Below are 14,348 nucleotides of genomic sequence, written 5' to 3'. Positions count from 1 at the left end.
AGTCACACTGGAATAGTACCTCTTTAAGAGCATAGTGTGATAAACATTAACGACACACCTACTTTCACAACATGAACCTTGTCATCTTGCTACAGTAGCACTAAAGTGATTTGCACATGTACAATTACGTGAATGTAGAAATATTGGAAATCATTAATGGGCCTCTCTCGTTAATGCAAAATTGCACAATAATATAGGTAGAGTAACAGGTCAAAAACAGATGAGTGCTGATGTCATGCAAGAAATGGTGGAACCAGTTGTTGCAATTCCACTTCAATTCCATCTCTAGAGCCTCAGTCCAGTAATCTCATCAATAGTTGGTCTGCCTCTGCTTTTGGAGCAGAGTTCCCTTCTTTCTCGAGATGGAGCTAAGGTTTCTTAATGGTCAGTAGCACAGCTAATTCTTGGATGTTGCCACTTTCCTAGCAGGAGTATGCGACAGGTGAGGAAAGGAAGGGGGACATGTAGGAGGTTAGGGACTGAGACAGAGCGATCTGGTTGAATTTTCAACATCTACAGAAAGCTAATATGGAACCAAGACAAGGTATCTTAGGGCTGGTACACAAGGCAGATGAGAGAGAATGGCTTTTTAAAAGGAATCAGAGCCACTTATGGTAAAAGAGAATCATCTGACAAACAAACCTTCAGAGAGCTCTATGGATTCATCAGCTTTGTTTCAGCAATTGCTGCACTCACTATTGATATGCATGTGTAAACCAGAGAGAGGGAGAAGGAAAGGGAAAGAAGGAGAAAAGGAGAAAAGAGTTCTTAATCAATAAGAAATACTTATTAAAAAACACAAATACATATGCAAGTATAAAAAAGGATAAAGAACCTTAACACAATCAAGAAAAGAATGGTGAAAAATGGAGAGAAGGTGTCTAAATCTTGCAGCTGACATCCAATATCATGCATTATCTTCTGTTTGCAGCTGCCTATTGCTAATCTGGTGGCTGACATTGTAGCATTACGCCAAAATCAAGACATTTCTTCTCATGTTTTTTTTTAAGGAAACGCACCTAATCTGAAGAGGAAACACACTTCTCACTTAAGATGTCACAATTTGGGAGAGATTAATTTAGGAAAAGTCTATTTAGATCTATTTAGACTTTCTTCCCCAAGACTGGTCCAAAGAAAAGATACCAGGAAGTCTTTTGCTTGTCATCTCCATCTACGCCTTCATTGCCTCTCCATTCTCCTAACTGAAAAAAGAAGCAAGCAACTGGGCCATGAGATCTCAGAAGTAGGTTCCAACTTCACTGCTTCATAACAGAAGCTGGCTTGACTTTCAGCCTTGTTTTGATTTTAGTAATTCTCAATTCAAGTTTTACCTTGATATTTCAGATATCTTCAGAGATCTGGTTAGTTGTTCCTAGAATCTCCTGTGTGTTATTATGACTAGGTCATATGCAAAAAATACACATTATAACTTGCCTTGGATTTTATGACTTTTCCAAGGTAGTCAGGTCATCACTAATGTGTAGTTTGAAGTGTGTGTGTCCAAGGGTACACCTCTGTTTACACTTTTCTCTTGTTTGATTGCCTTTTCAATCCATATCCTGCATTTGATGGATAACAACACAGATATGATGAGACTGTACTTTTTTTTCCTGCCAATCCCATTTTGTAGAAATTTAAGGCTCAACCTCAAGTTGTCAAACATTTTTCTGCAGCTGATGAAGCAGGGAAATATCTCCTTTTATAGTGTGTGTGTGTGTGTGTGTGTGTGTGTGTGAAGTTTCCATTATAAAGATGTAATAAGTTGCTCTTTTTCCAGGACAAAGACAAATTTGGCTTTCATGGGTCATTTTCGTGCTTCATTCGACTCTACGGTCTCCTTTTGTGAAAGATAGTGCAAAACAATTTGCTGATATTGATGTTAAAATGAATATTTTTGCAGCTCTTGGGAATGATGTAGAGAGTAGGTGGGTGGATATCCAGTTCATCTTTATTGTTATAATGCAAAAGATCATTGGTTAATCTAACAGTATCTCTGCAAAATGACCTTACTTGGAGCGTGGCATTGTAGACTTCAATAAAACTGCTATATTAATCTCAGTAAAGTATTTCAACATTGCACTTGCTACTATTTAAAGAGTTTTGCTTGAAATCACAGAATGGGAAGGAGCTTTGTCAACTACCTAGTCTAGCCTCCTGCTTGGTAAAGAAAATACTAACAGATTGCTGTCCAGTCTGAACACATCCCATGAGGGAGCATCTACCTACTCCAACCCATGACATGTAATGATTCTCTTGTCAAATTGCTCTTATATTTAAGCAGTGTATCCTGACATCTAACTAAAATCAGCACTTTGTTGTTGCTTTAAACCATTTAGACAACAAGCTCATCCAAACGTGATTTGTGCTAATTTAGATCACATCATTTACTTTTGCTTCTTAATGGTTCTTGACATTTCTTCTTGAGTTCCTGTCCAAACACTCTCCTAACTTAATTTGGGGGGGGGGGGAGATCAGTATAAAGGCTGCAAATGTATGTTCGTTTATAGGTGTTTTGTTTGGGATGCGGAGTGTATTGTTAGATGTCGGTGTGTCCAAACCCCTTGCATCCCTTCCCAGGTATGTTTCCAGATGAGTTACAATCCTCACATAGTCTGTTTCTCCCCCAGTACCTCCTTAATGTAGGGGGATATAATTCTGGAGAGTTAAAGAGGAATAGTGGTATCTGTCTTCCTCCCAGTAGACCAGTGGTCCACAAACATTTTCAAACTAATAGCCCCTTTCTTCTTGGGCGACAACCCTAGAGCCCCCCAACACCTATTTCTTGACATCAGGTCTACTGTTCTACTGCAAATTCAAAACAAGTAATCTTGGTCACTGCTCCCTCTGCATCTGGTCACCCTGCAAGCAGCAACTAAGCAGCTGGATGAGTAGCAAACAATAAGCCTCTTGTCCCATGCTGGGCTTGGCAATCAAGAAGCCTGTGCAGTGGTTCTAAAATACCTGGAAAAGAGAAATTTCATGCAACCCTCATCTTCACCATGGTCCTAAAGGCCTCTGGATCCCCTTGTCTTTCTTGTGAGCTAACATCTTGACTGAAGCCCCCTCCTCTGCCACCTCCTTTTCTCCCAATGCTCTCTGCTGCCCCCTTTTCCCTCAGTGCCCCACTGGAACTTTCCACTGTTTCCAAGCAGTATCACCCAATTTGAGAATCACTGTAGTAGACAGTCTCCTCCATTGCCTCAATGTACACGGGGAATATGTATGCGGCAGGGACAGGGAAGACCTGGCTCCATGGAAATAAAAACAGTAATAGCACCATTACAGTTTATCTACCTACCTTTGCCAAGTGAAGACAACAAAGAGAGGGCTTGGGGAGGTCTCAGAGGATTTATAGGAAGCAGCAATTAATGAAGCAGCAGCTGCATTGAGCTACTGATTTATGCATTCCCAGCCTTGCCCTCTAGCTGTTGGAAATTATTTGACCTACCTGGCTCCCCACTGTGTTCCTGAACTCTGTCCTTGACCTGCATTGTGCTTGATCCTGGATATCGTTTATCTGACTTGGATATTTTGAATTTTCCTGCTAGACATGAAGCTTGTAAAGGAACTCTGTTTGGGAATTAAGGCTTGTATGTACTAAAGTAAAGTAAGTGCTGAATTGTAAAATAATCTGTGGCTTTCCTTGCTCATTACCTACTGGTGTCTGTTATCAGCTGTGAAGCAATCAGCCTTTGGTTCGTTGGTCAGACTATGTCTGGGACAAGTTAAAAAAGAGAAACAAAATAAATAGAAAAGATAAAGAAATGTAAAAAAGGTGCTTTGGAACAGCAAGAGGGAGGGGGTGGGGGAGGAGCAGCCGCTGACACCACATTACAGTGGTGCCTCGGGATACGAAATGATCGGGTTACGAAATTTCCGGGATACGAAAAAGTTGGATTGGCAAAAACTGTTTCGGGTTACGAAATATTTTTCGGGTTACGAAATTCATTTCGGCGCGAAATTCAAATGCTGCAAAGTGCAGCTATAGGCTTTCCAGTGCTAACGGGAAAGTGTTTCGGGTTACGAAATTTTCGGGTTACGAAAGGAATGGCGGAACGAATTAATTTCGTAACCCGAGGCACCACTGTACTGGCAATCACACAGCTGCCCTGAGAGCAGCATTTTGCACCTGGGGACTTGTGTGATTGCCAGGTCATTCACAGGTCTCCCCATGAATGAAAAGGGACAGGTCAGGGACAGGGCAGCTATAGGTCAGAGGCAGCATCGTGTGGTGAGTATTGCCAAAGCAGCTTCTTTCCCAGTGTAACTGTGGTTTAAAAACTACACACAGTATGGCCCTTGGTGTTTAGACCATGGGATTCCTTTGTAAAGGACATATCAAGCATGGTAATTTTCAACCAATGACAGAATACTGCAAGGATAGCTATCACCCACAGATTAGGCCGATGTCTGAATATATACTCAGAAGTAGGGTTATACTTCTACTAGCTTAAATTTAGAAAACTTCCTAGTTCACCTAGAAAAGGTTCACTATATTACATATCTCCCTTTCTTGCACCATCAATCCTTTTGTGCTTTTAGTATTTTGTCCCACCAAATGTACAGTCTGAGAAAACAACAGACTAACATGTCTAAAGTAATCAAATAAATGCCCAAATAAAATAAAACTGTAGGCTCATCCTGAGCGTTCATAAATATATCCAACACTAATACATATCACAAAACAGGAGAAATACTTAGTTTGCTAGATAGGTTATAAAGCATTAATAAAACACAAGGGAGATGGAAATAAGAAATCAGGAATCTCTATAGATCACTTTTTGTGGAATTTTTGCAATGCACTTCTGAGCAGGCTTACTCAGAAATAAGTACCACTCTGTGTTTTACAGCAGAACTCAAAGTGGTGGTTCATGCAATAGTGCTGGTTTATAAGCATTGGCTGGTGATCTTGGATAAATTTCCAGGGAGAAAAAGAAACAGTTGTAGCCAATGGGCACTAATATGACTACAGCCTCTGGCACACTGAGGAAAATACTCTGCCAGCCCCGTACATCAGATAGTTTAAGAAGCGAGCATTATGCCTTGTTTTCCTTGCAGAAAGATACAAGGAAAGACCAGGAGATTACATTGCTACCATGTAGTAGGAAGTTCAGTAACTCCATTGGGTTACTATACAGCATATTGAGCCAAAATTCCAAGTCGTACAATATACTTTTAAAAGTTCCAGCTTTAGTATAGTTTAGAATTGTGTTATTTGTGTTATGTGTTATGTGTGTAATTGAGCTGTTTGCTTTTAGTTATGTATGCTTTGCCTTTTTAATGTTAATAAATATTATTATAATAAAAAGATTCCAGCTTTTTAGAGGACACATAGAAACAATTGAGAATGCATTCCTAAGTTTACATAAGAAACAGACTATGATTCTGAAGGTGCAATTCTGTACCTGTTTCCCCAGCCAGCAGTAAAGCCACTGAATGCACAGTGGGGCTTATTTCTAACAGTGTATGATTGTTATGCATGGGTTGGTTTGTTACTCTGCTGTAGCATCCAAGAGATTTAAGATAGAATAGAGGGAGGAAAGTAACTCAGGTTTCCTACAAACTCAGTCCATCAGATTTAACTGAATGTGTTTACTTCCAAATCACTGTGGAGTTTCGGACAACAAGTATCATTTCCTGACAGCCGCAAAAGCTTAGGTGCTACCACTATAACCACCACCACTCTATTGCCAACCTACAAATTGCTGTCCAGTCTTAAAAATCTAACCCTGTCTAATAGCTTGAACTAAGCCTACTTTCTGCCAGATAAAGGAAAGACGTAAAGGAACCAGTGGAAGTTTAGGGGAGTGGGGATGGAATTTTTGTGTTCTAGCACTGTTTTTCAGCAACACAGAGTCAAAACAGTTTGCTGGAATGATTTTATATTTAGGCCTCATTCCCACTACATTTTTAACCAGTTTGCAAACCGGTTTGAAGCAGTTTGTAGAGTGAGGGCATGCTAGACCCATTCAACCCTCTTCTTTTTGACACTAATTTTTCCGTGTTTTTTGCAATAAATCGATTTAGCGCAAGTGTGAACAGGATGCAGATTGGAATAAATTCTTTTTTATGATGTGATCAGATGATTGCCCACTGAAGTGGATCCCTCTGGAATCAAATCACTGGTCAATGCAAACGAGAAGTGGGTTATTTTACACCAAGAAAATGCGATCAGGGCAAATGCAGTGTGAACCACGCTCCACTGTTGAATCGATCCATCAGTACGGATCACAAATAGATTTATTTGTAAATGGGAATGAGGCCTTAGTGATGCAAGCAGGGGGCTGTATCTATTGAGTGGTTTTGGCTCAATTGCTCCATCTACTCAAAACAAAGCCAAGTCAAGTTTCTGCTCTCTTTTATATAAAAACCATTCAGCTATCTACTACACATATCCATTTCCTGCCAATTTCCCTTATAAGACTTATTTTCTAGATCTCTGGCAATCTTCATTGCCCTCCTCTTTTTTTAATATCCCTCTTAAAGAGTGGCATCCAGAGGATGTCTTATATGAACCATTACTTCTCATGACTTAGAAGCTACAGTTCTAACTATAAATTGTATTTGCTTTCTTTTGCAGCCACATCATGCTGTTGACTCATATTGAGTTTATGGTCAACTAAAAAGCCAATAATCCTTGCACACACAGTACTGCCAAAACAGGGTTTTCTTCATCTTGTGCATTTGCAAATTTGTGTCCAAGATGTCTGCCCAAGAACTTTATCATGGCTGTCTCGCCACAATTGTGCTAGTTTAAGAATGGAAGCATACTGGTTTGGCATCATTTCATATCACATGTTTCCCCGTGATAGCACATTGGCCCTGCATTGACAATCCATGGTCACGGGATCTGTTTTCCTCACTGCCAAATGCTACTTTCCAAGAGGCAGGACAAGGATCACTGCTGAGCCAACTGCCTCCTGAAGCCAGCTGCTGTGTGAATGTTGACAGCCACAATCACTGTTCCTCTCCTTCCGAAACTCGACACTGCTGTGGGCACATTCACACAACACCCCTGTGCTTTGGAAGAAAGGGGGACAGGCTATCATCACCGAATCAACTGCTTCTTGAAGCTGGTTGCTTTGTGAATCTGCACAAAACAGTCAGCTTTGAGAGGCTATTAGCAACCACAATCGCTGCTCCTCTCCTCAAGCTCTCACACCACATGTCTGCATGAGAAGAGAAAATGCAGCAGAAAAATAAATAAATAAATAAAACTTTTATTTGTACCCCGCTTTTCTGCTTCAGGAACAATCAAAGTGGCTTACATGATTAAAAGGCAGTCACAATATACACTACATAAAGTCTGTACAATACTCTATCTACCTCCCCCCCTTAAAAAAGGATTAAACACATTAAAATTTAAAATCAATTATTAAAATACTGATAATAACAGCAATCTACAGGGAAATAGTAGAATGATACTTAAGGTGGGGAGAAATCATTAGCCGATTGTTCTATGCAGGGAAGGCCTGCCGGAAGAGATCAGTCTTAACAGCTTTTTAAAAGCTGTCTGGACTGGAAATTTGACAGATCTCTTCCGGCAAGGCATTCCACAATCTGGGACCTACTGCATGACGGTAGCAATGAAACAACAGTGAGACTGGGAACCTACTGCTGGGTTTTGCCTGTCAGTGAAAAGGTGCACTTTAGTAACAAATGAAATGCAAGGCAACAGCAGGATGGACACAAAACTGTGTGGTATGTACTGATCAAAGAGGTTTTTATTCCATTAAAATTCTGTTTTTCTAGCCTCATGTGATAAAGTCCTTAATCAGAGAGGTAGAACATGTACATTCCAAGATATTTTAGGACTGTAAATCTGATCAGCTTTAGAAACCATAACCAATCATGAGGGCTTATAGCAACTGCAGTCCAACAACATCTGGAAGGCCAGACTTCATCCACTCCTGGCCTAAACACAGAACTTTGCATTTATATATTTTAAAACTAGTTTTGTTAGTTTCAGCCTAGTTTTTGATTTTACAGCATCAAGATCGTTTTAAATTTCATTCCTAATTTCTCAATGTTAGCCACTCCCCTCCCAATTTTGTATCATCTACAAATTTGATAAGGGTTCACTAGACTACTTCAGAAAAGGCAAAAATAAAAGCATTGAACTACATCAGACCTAGTACAAGAGCCCTGTGGCACCCTACTCAAAATGTTCCTCTAGAAAAGAAGCCACCTTTGACTAGGCTTTTCCAAACCAACTGTGAATCAATGTTAGAATTTTATAATCTAGCCCCATATTTAACCAGGTTGTTTATTCTGAGTTAAAATAACTACCTTGATGCCACCCCAGGACTGGCTTGACAAAAAGTCTACAGGACTGGTGACTCCTGGTTGAGCAGGATATCGTAGGAGGAAGTCAAGTTCCATAGCATTGATTTCTTTATTCATCAGAAGTACCTGCAATGAAAACCCAGATAGTGTTGCAGGAAATGGAGACTTTACTATAGACTATAGAGTAGCTGAAAAATAGTCTTTCTAGAAAGAGTATATCTAAATATATCTAGATCTAGATTTAGCTCTATCTCTAGATAAAGCAACACATTCCAGAATGCCACAAGTGGAGTAGGAGTAGTGTATTAGAATTGCAGACATTCTTGTTTAATCATTTTCATCTGAATTAACCTTTATAGGCATTTATAAAATACTATACACTCAGTGATGGTGAACTTTTTCGAGGCCGAGTGCCCAAACACTGTAGGTGAGTAAGAATCTTAACAATAAAAGCACAAGATCAACCAGAAAAGAGAGGTATAGAGGCGACTGTCTACCTTTCACTGGAAGAATCAAAGTGTTTTCCATTTAGGAGATGATGAACAAAATACAGTAACAGAGAGAGCACCTCATACCAGCAGACAATATGGAAGAGTTAAAATGGTGGTACTATGCATCAGCCATTTACTTGGAAAGTGACTTGGGCCATGTACATCAGTTTGTCACATTCAAAGAGCCCACGAGTTGTGTACTGGAACACAGAGCAGGTGATACTATCGATGAGGTTGGCAACTCGCTCTTGCAGATTTTCATCTGGAGATGCTCTTGCAACAGCTTTCTGGAAGACAGCACTGAATGCCTATATGTGGAGAGAAAGGGTGGGGGGATGCATGCATGAATGAATGTTGCTATGTTGACTTTTCAGTCAATTTAAAAACATTCCTGGCTTTAAACATACTATGCTGAGTCTGATTCCATCTAATCTTGGAAATTATCATTAAAGGAAACCAGCCATTTACTAAATGTTGTTCTGGTATTTATTATTGGAACAGAAGCATCAAAGGTTATGGCTTTCAATAGCCAATGTCCCAATCAGAGTGTTGAAAAAGGATTACAGTTTCCAGAAGTCTTATTCAGTGGCCATGTTCTAGAAGACTTTCTTCCTGATGTTTCGCCAGCATCTGTGGCTGGCATCAATACACATGCAAATCATTCCTGCCTTCCCAGGGTCACACAGTATATACATACCCAACTCCTTTCCAGGCAAGCATTCTCTGAAGATGCCAGCCACAGATGCTGGCAAAACGTCAGGAAGAAACTCTTTTAGAACATAGCCACATAGCCCGAAACAACCCACCCCCCCCCCAAAAAAAAAACCTATGGATGTCGGCCAGGTTAGGAGATTCTGGAAGGTATATTCTAAAACGGTATTTTCTGAGGCTCTGTAGCTCAAGTTTGTTTTCTTCTTGGCTTCTCCTTTCTCACTTCTGCCCCACATTGCTTTTTACCTCTACTCAGTCTACAATCTTCAGCCATCTGCTTGCCTCACCCTCTTTCACCACTTATTCTGTTGGCCTCCCTGTTACTGGATTTCCCTCTCTCTTTTCCAGTCTCATATAGATTCTCCTTTCCTCAAGCCCTGTGAGGTTCTAACATAGCTCCTTCTTCCATTAGCTGTCAATTCATCCGTTTTCTGGCTCCCATCATTTTAAAGACAGAAGAGATGACTCAAGCTTCATTTGAATGTACAGCTTCATAATCATAATATTGCAGACTTACTGCAACACATTTGACTACTATATATTATATAACTAATTTAGTTCTGGAAAATAATATCCACATTATATTAATTACATGTGCCTAGAACATCATTATCTCCAACACTTTTACAGTCCAGAGAGTAGGTTGCTTGGTCTGAGATGGATAAAGAAAACAAATGAAGATATGATGTCTAATTTAAGGTTTTTGACAAAATATCCATTTTTCCTGGCAACTGAATCAACGCCTTTGAAAATGATGTTATGAAGGACACTGGATTCCCTGGGGAAAATGCACCTCTTATTCTATCCCCTCTAGAGACAACTCAAAACATAAACTTCAATAAAAGAAAAATGTTGCTGTCTTTACTGCAGCCAAACCAATGGCTACGCACTACTGAAGACTGTAAGAATTAGATTTTTCATATAAGATTCCCTTGAGGGCATTCTTGCCTGCGCTGAGTTTATCAGAAATAGAAAAACAAATAGATTTTTTTTAAAAAATCGGATAAAAATGAGAAAGACACATAAAAGCGTTCGTAGATTGCTCAGGAAAATAAATATAAAGGAAAAATTGCTGGTGTATATGTGTATGGAAGTTAGAGTTTGATTAAAGATGGTAGATGCTGGTTCTCGAGTTAAATGCCAGCCAATACATTCCATTAGCCCTTGGGAGTTTGTTGTTTCTCAGAACTCAGGGACTCAGCAAAAAAATATAAACTATTAGCAGTTGATAGCAGCATTATGTCTAGATGGGAAATATTACTAAACTACTCATAGGATAGTTTAAAATTTTAAACATCAAATGTTTTTAAAAACTTGCTCAAATGCCATTGACTGAAGACTGTAAAGGTCTGTTTAAATTTGGAGAGGGGTGCTGTTACTTCGATATATTTTGAAACTGATGTATCATCATTTTTCTCTAAAGGGGTCATTGGCTGGATTTACATTTTGACACTGCTTTAACTGCCATGGCTCAAGCTATGAAATTCTGGCATTTGCAGTTTTAAAGATAGTTAGTTTTCTCTGTCACAGAGCTCAAGTGCCAGAACAAACTACAAATCCCAGGATTCCATAGCATAGAGCAATGGCTGTTAAAGTGGTACCAAACTGCATTAATTCTGCAGGGTGGCAACAGCCTTTGTCTTTATTCAACAGATCTTTTAAACCAATTGATTCACATGAGCTTCTCATTTAATATGTCATATCATGGATGCTAAAAACAGAAGGAATGAGAGCAAATAAATACTCTACAAATAATCTTTCCTGTGTCACACTTTATCCAAAGGCCAAATTCACACAAATTACGTCTGGAAGATTAAGCCAGTCCAGATTTTTTTCTTTGGCAAGGTCCACAGGCCAGCAAAACAAGGATAGGTTGAGGATAGGTGACCTTGCTCAAAACAAAACACTGCAGAGATCTGCATGTGACACAGGATCTTCGAGGCAGCAAAGTGAAAAAAACTTCCATTCACAGTCACGAACAACCATCCAGAAACCACTGAGGAAACTGGTGAAAGCCACAGTTGGGACAGTATACATATGTGCATTCCTCCCATTGTTCTCTCTCATGACCATAGCTTGAAAAAGTTTCTTTTTCTTTTTTTCTTTTTCTTTCTTTTTTATTTTTTTATTTTTTATTTTATTTTATTTTATTTTGGCAACTCCTAGACTCTTAGACTCCATCAGCCAGCATGGTTGCATCCTACAGTTTGATAAAACACAGTTTTAGAACTCCCTCATGTTTCTGGTATGGTAAATCTTTTTTATTATGAGTCTTGCTGTGGTGAGCAAAACTTTTTTGACTGCTAAACAAAATAGAAAATGGAAATATAGGGCCTTGAGAAACTGAGGTGAGAAAATCCTTGAAAGAAATATAATATTATCCCCCCCTTTCTTCAAAAAGCAAGCAGTTTGGGGGATGTGTTGATCTTGTTCATGGAGGGGAGCAGGTAATTGTAAAAGCACAAATCAGTGAGCATATTTGGCCTAATTTCTGTAGTTGGAAGGACACGGATAAGACCCAGCACTTCAAACCAGTCTTTCATCTCTTATTTAAATACTCTTATATACAACAAAAATCTACTGCCCCCATGCCCAGGGAGGAGGTCAGATTGCCAAGATATATTTTACCATTAGTTCTGTCTCATTGAATATTATCAAATGGGCGGGGGGGGGGGGGGGGGGGGGGGGGGGGGCGCAAAAGGCACACTCCCAGGAAAGCTGCACAGTCGTCCAGAAGATTTTCAAACACTTCGCACTTATCCAGGACTTAATTCATTTAGATCCAGGAATGCTCCAGCAACAAACCACTCACAGGGAAGTCCCATTAATTGTTTGTTGCTGGAGTATTCCTGGATCTTCATGGGTTAAGTTCTGGATAAGCATGATATCATCTGAAAATCTTCAGTGTGATCATGTGACAAAATAGTCAAACTGTCATGGAGGGAACAAGACAAACAGTGCAAGGACCCAAAAGTGGGAGGCAAAAAAACTTACACAGGCAGAAAATCAAGGGGACCCATGGTCTTCAGTGTCTCTACACTAATGCACAGAGCATGGGAAATAAGCAAGATGAACTCAAACTCCTAGTACAGTGTTACCCCGGGATACGAATGCGCCGCCTTACGAAATTTCCGGGTTACGAAAAAATCCAATTGAAAAAAACTGTTCCGGGTTACGAAGGTTATTTCGGGTTACGAAAGAAATTTTGGTGCTTTTCGGCGCTTTTTCGCACCAAATCGCGGCTTTTCCCCATTAGCGCCTATGGGGTTTCGGCTTGCGAAAGCCTTTCGGGTTACGAAAGCAGCGGCGGAACGAATTATTTTCGTAACCCGGGGTAACACTGTACAACAAAGCAAATACGATATAATAGGCATCACTGAAACCTGGTGGGATGAGTCTCATGATTGGAATGTAGATATAGAGGGGTATAACCATTTTAAGAGAAACAGGCCGAACAGGAAAGGAGGAGGAATAGCCTTATATGTCAGGGACATTTACACCAGTGAAGAGATCCAAGACATCAGTCCTGGAAGCCAGGTGGAGAGCATCTGGATAAAAATTTATTATTTATTTATTTATGGTATTTATACCCTGCCCTTCAGCCCTAATGACTATCAGAGTGGCTTACAATTATTATTTTTAATTAGACAGTTCCCTGCCCTCAGGCTTATAATCTAACAGACACGACACAAAAGGAGAAGGGAATGGTGGTGGGAAAGGGGATGAGGTCCAGTGGTTCTTCTCTCCCTCTGAGGCCTGGACCAAGGCAGATGGACTGGAGGGAAGGCTCTTCTTCTTCAAGATAGATGGAGCTGGGCCTGCCTGGTCACTCCCTCTCAGGTCGGAAGATGAGTTATGGAGGGAGGAGCCTCTTTCTTCAGGCTAGTCCTGATGGAGCTGGGCCTGCCTGGTCAACTCCCTCACAGGCCAGAGGATGACAGTTATGGAGGGAGGGAATTAAAGGGGAGGGAAACAATCCCCAAGTCAGATGGAGGAATTGGATGATGCCTTTCTAGAACAGATGACCACACACTCAGAAAGGAGAGATGTAGTAGTGATGGGTCACTTCAACTATCCTGATATTTGCTGGAAGTCAAGCTCAGCCAAACCCTCAAGGTCTAGCAAATTCCTCACTTGCCTCAAAGACAATTTCATTGTCCAAAAGGTGGAAGAGGCAACAAGGGGATCAGCTATTTTGGATCTGATCCTAACCAACAGGGATGACCAGTTAATGGAGTGTAAGTGGTGAGATCCTTAGATGGAAGTGACCATTTTCTCCTGGAGTTTGTTATACAGTGGAAAGAAGCCAGGCATAGTCAGGCATACATTCTAGACTTTAGGAAAGCTGATTTTAGTAAACTTAGAGAAATACTGATGGTAATCCCATGGTCAGGAATACTAAAAGAGAAGGGGGTTCAAGGTGAACAGGATTTTCTCAAAAGGGAGATACTGAAGGCACAATTTCAAACAGTTCCAATGAGGAAGAAAAATGGGAGATGTCAATAGAAGTATAGTGTCTAGATCAAGAGAAGTAATAGTGCCACTCTATTCTGCTCTGGTCAGGCCCCACCTGGAATACTGTGTCCAGTTCAGGGCACCACAATTTAAAAAGGATGTTGAAAAACTGACTTAGCTACTGATCATTAAGAAACTTTTAAGCACTGACTCTAATCTTCTTGGCCCTTATAATGTTCCAGCCTCAGACTTCTTCACAGAAATTAGTCAGTGATCCTATTACAAGAAATAAACTTCTAAAAGTCCAGGATATTGTTGCATTGAAGAATCTTTGCTTGAGTATGCTATGTCTACAGCGCTATATGTATAATAATAATAATAATAATAATAATAATAATAATAATA

The 14,348-nt window shown here is 40.1% G+C and overlaps 1 protein-coding gene across 1 annotated transcript in view; it reads right to left on the bottom strand.

Annotated features, from left to right (window-relative positions):
- Positions 1-14,348, bottom strand: part of LOC121920402 (dynein axonemal heavy chain 9-like) — a 195,274-nt gene that overhangs the window by 88,227 nt on the left and 92,699 nt on the right. Inside the window, exons 18-19 of the mRNA XM_042447539.1 lie at positions 8,915-9,085; positions 8,290-8,412 (exon numbers count right to left, since the gene is read on the bottom strand). Coding sequence (XP_042303473.1) covers positions 8,290-8,412; positions 8,915-9,085 — 294 coding nt within the window. The remainder of the gene's footprint in view (positions 1-8,289; positions 8,413-8,914; positions 9,086-14,348) is intronic.

This window comes from Sceloporus undulatus, chromosome 2 (assembly GCF_019175285.1).
Source record: "Sceloporus undulatus isolate JIND9_A2432 ecotype Alabama chromosome 2, SceUnd_v1.1, whole genome shotgun sequence".
Lineage (NCBI taxonomy): Eukaryota > Metazoa > Chordata > Lepidosauria > Squamata > Phrynosomatidae > Sceloporus > Sceloporus undulatus.
Note: the sequence above shows the minus strand (reverse complement) of the source record. Positions and strands in the feature narration are given on the sequence as shown.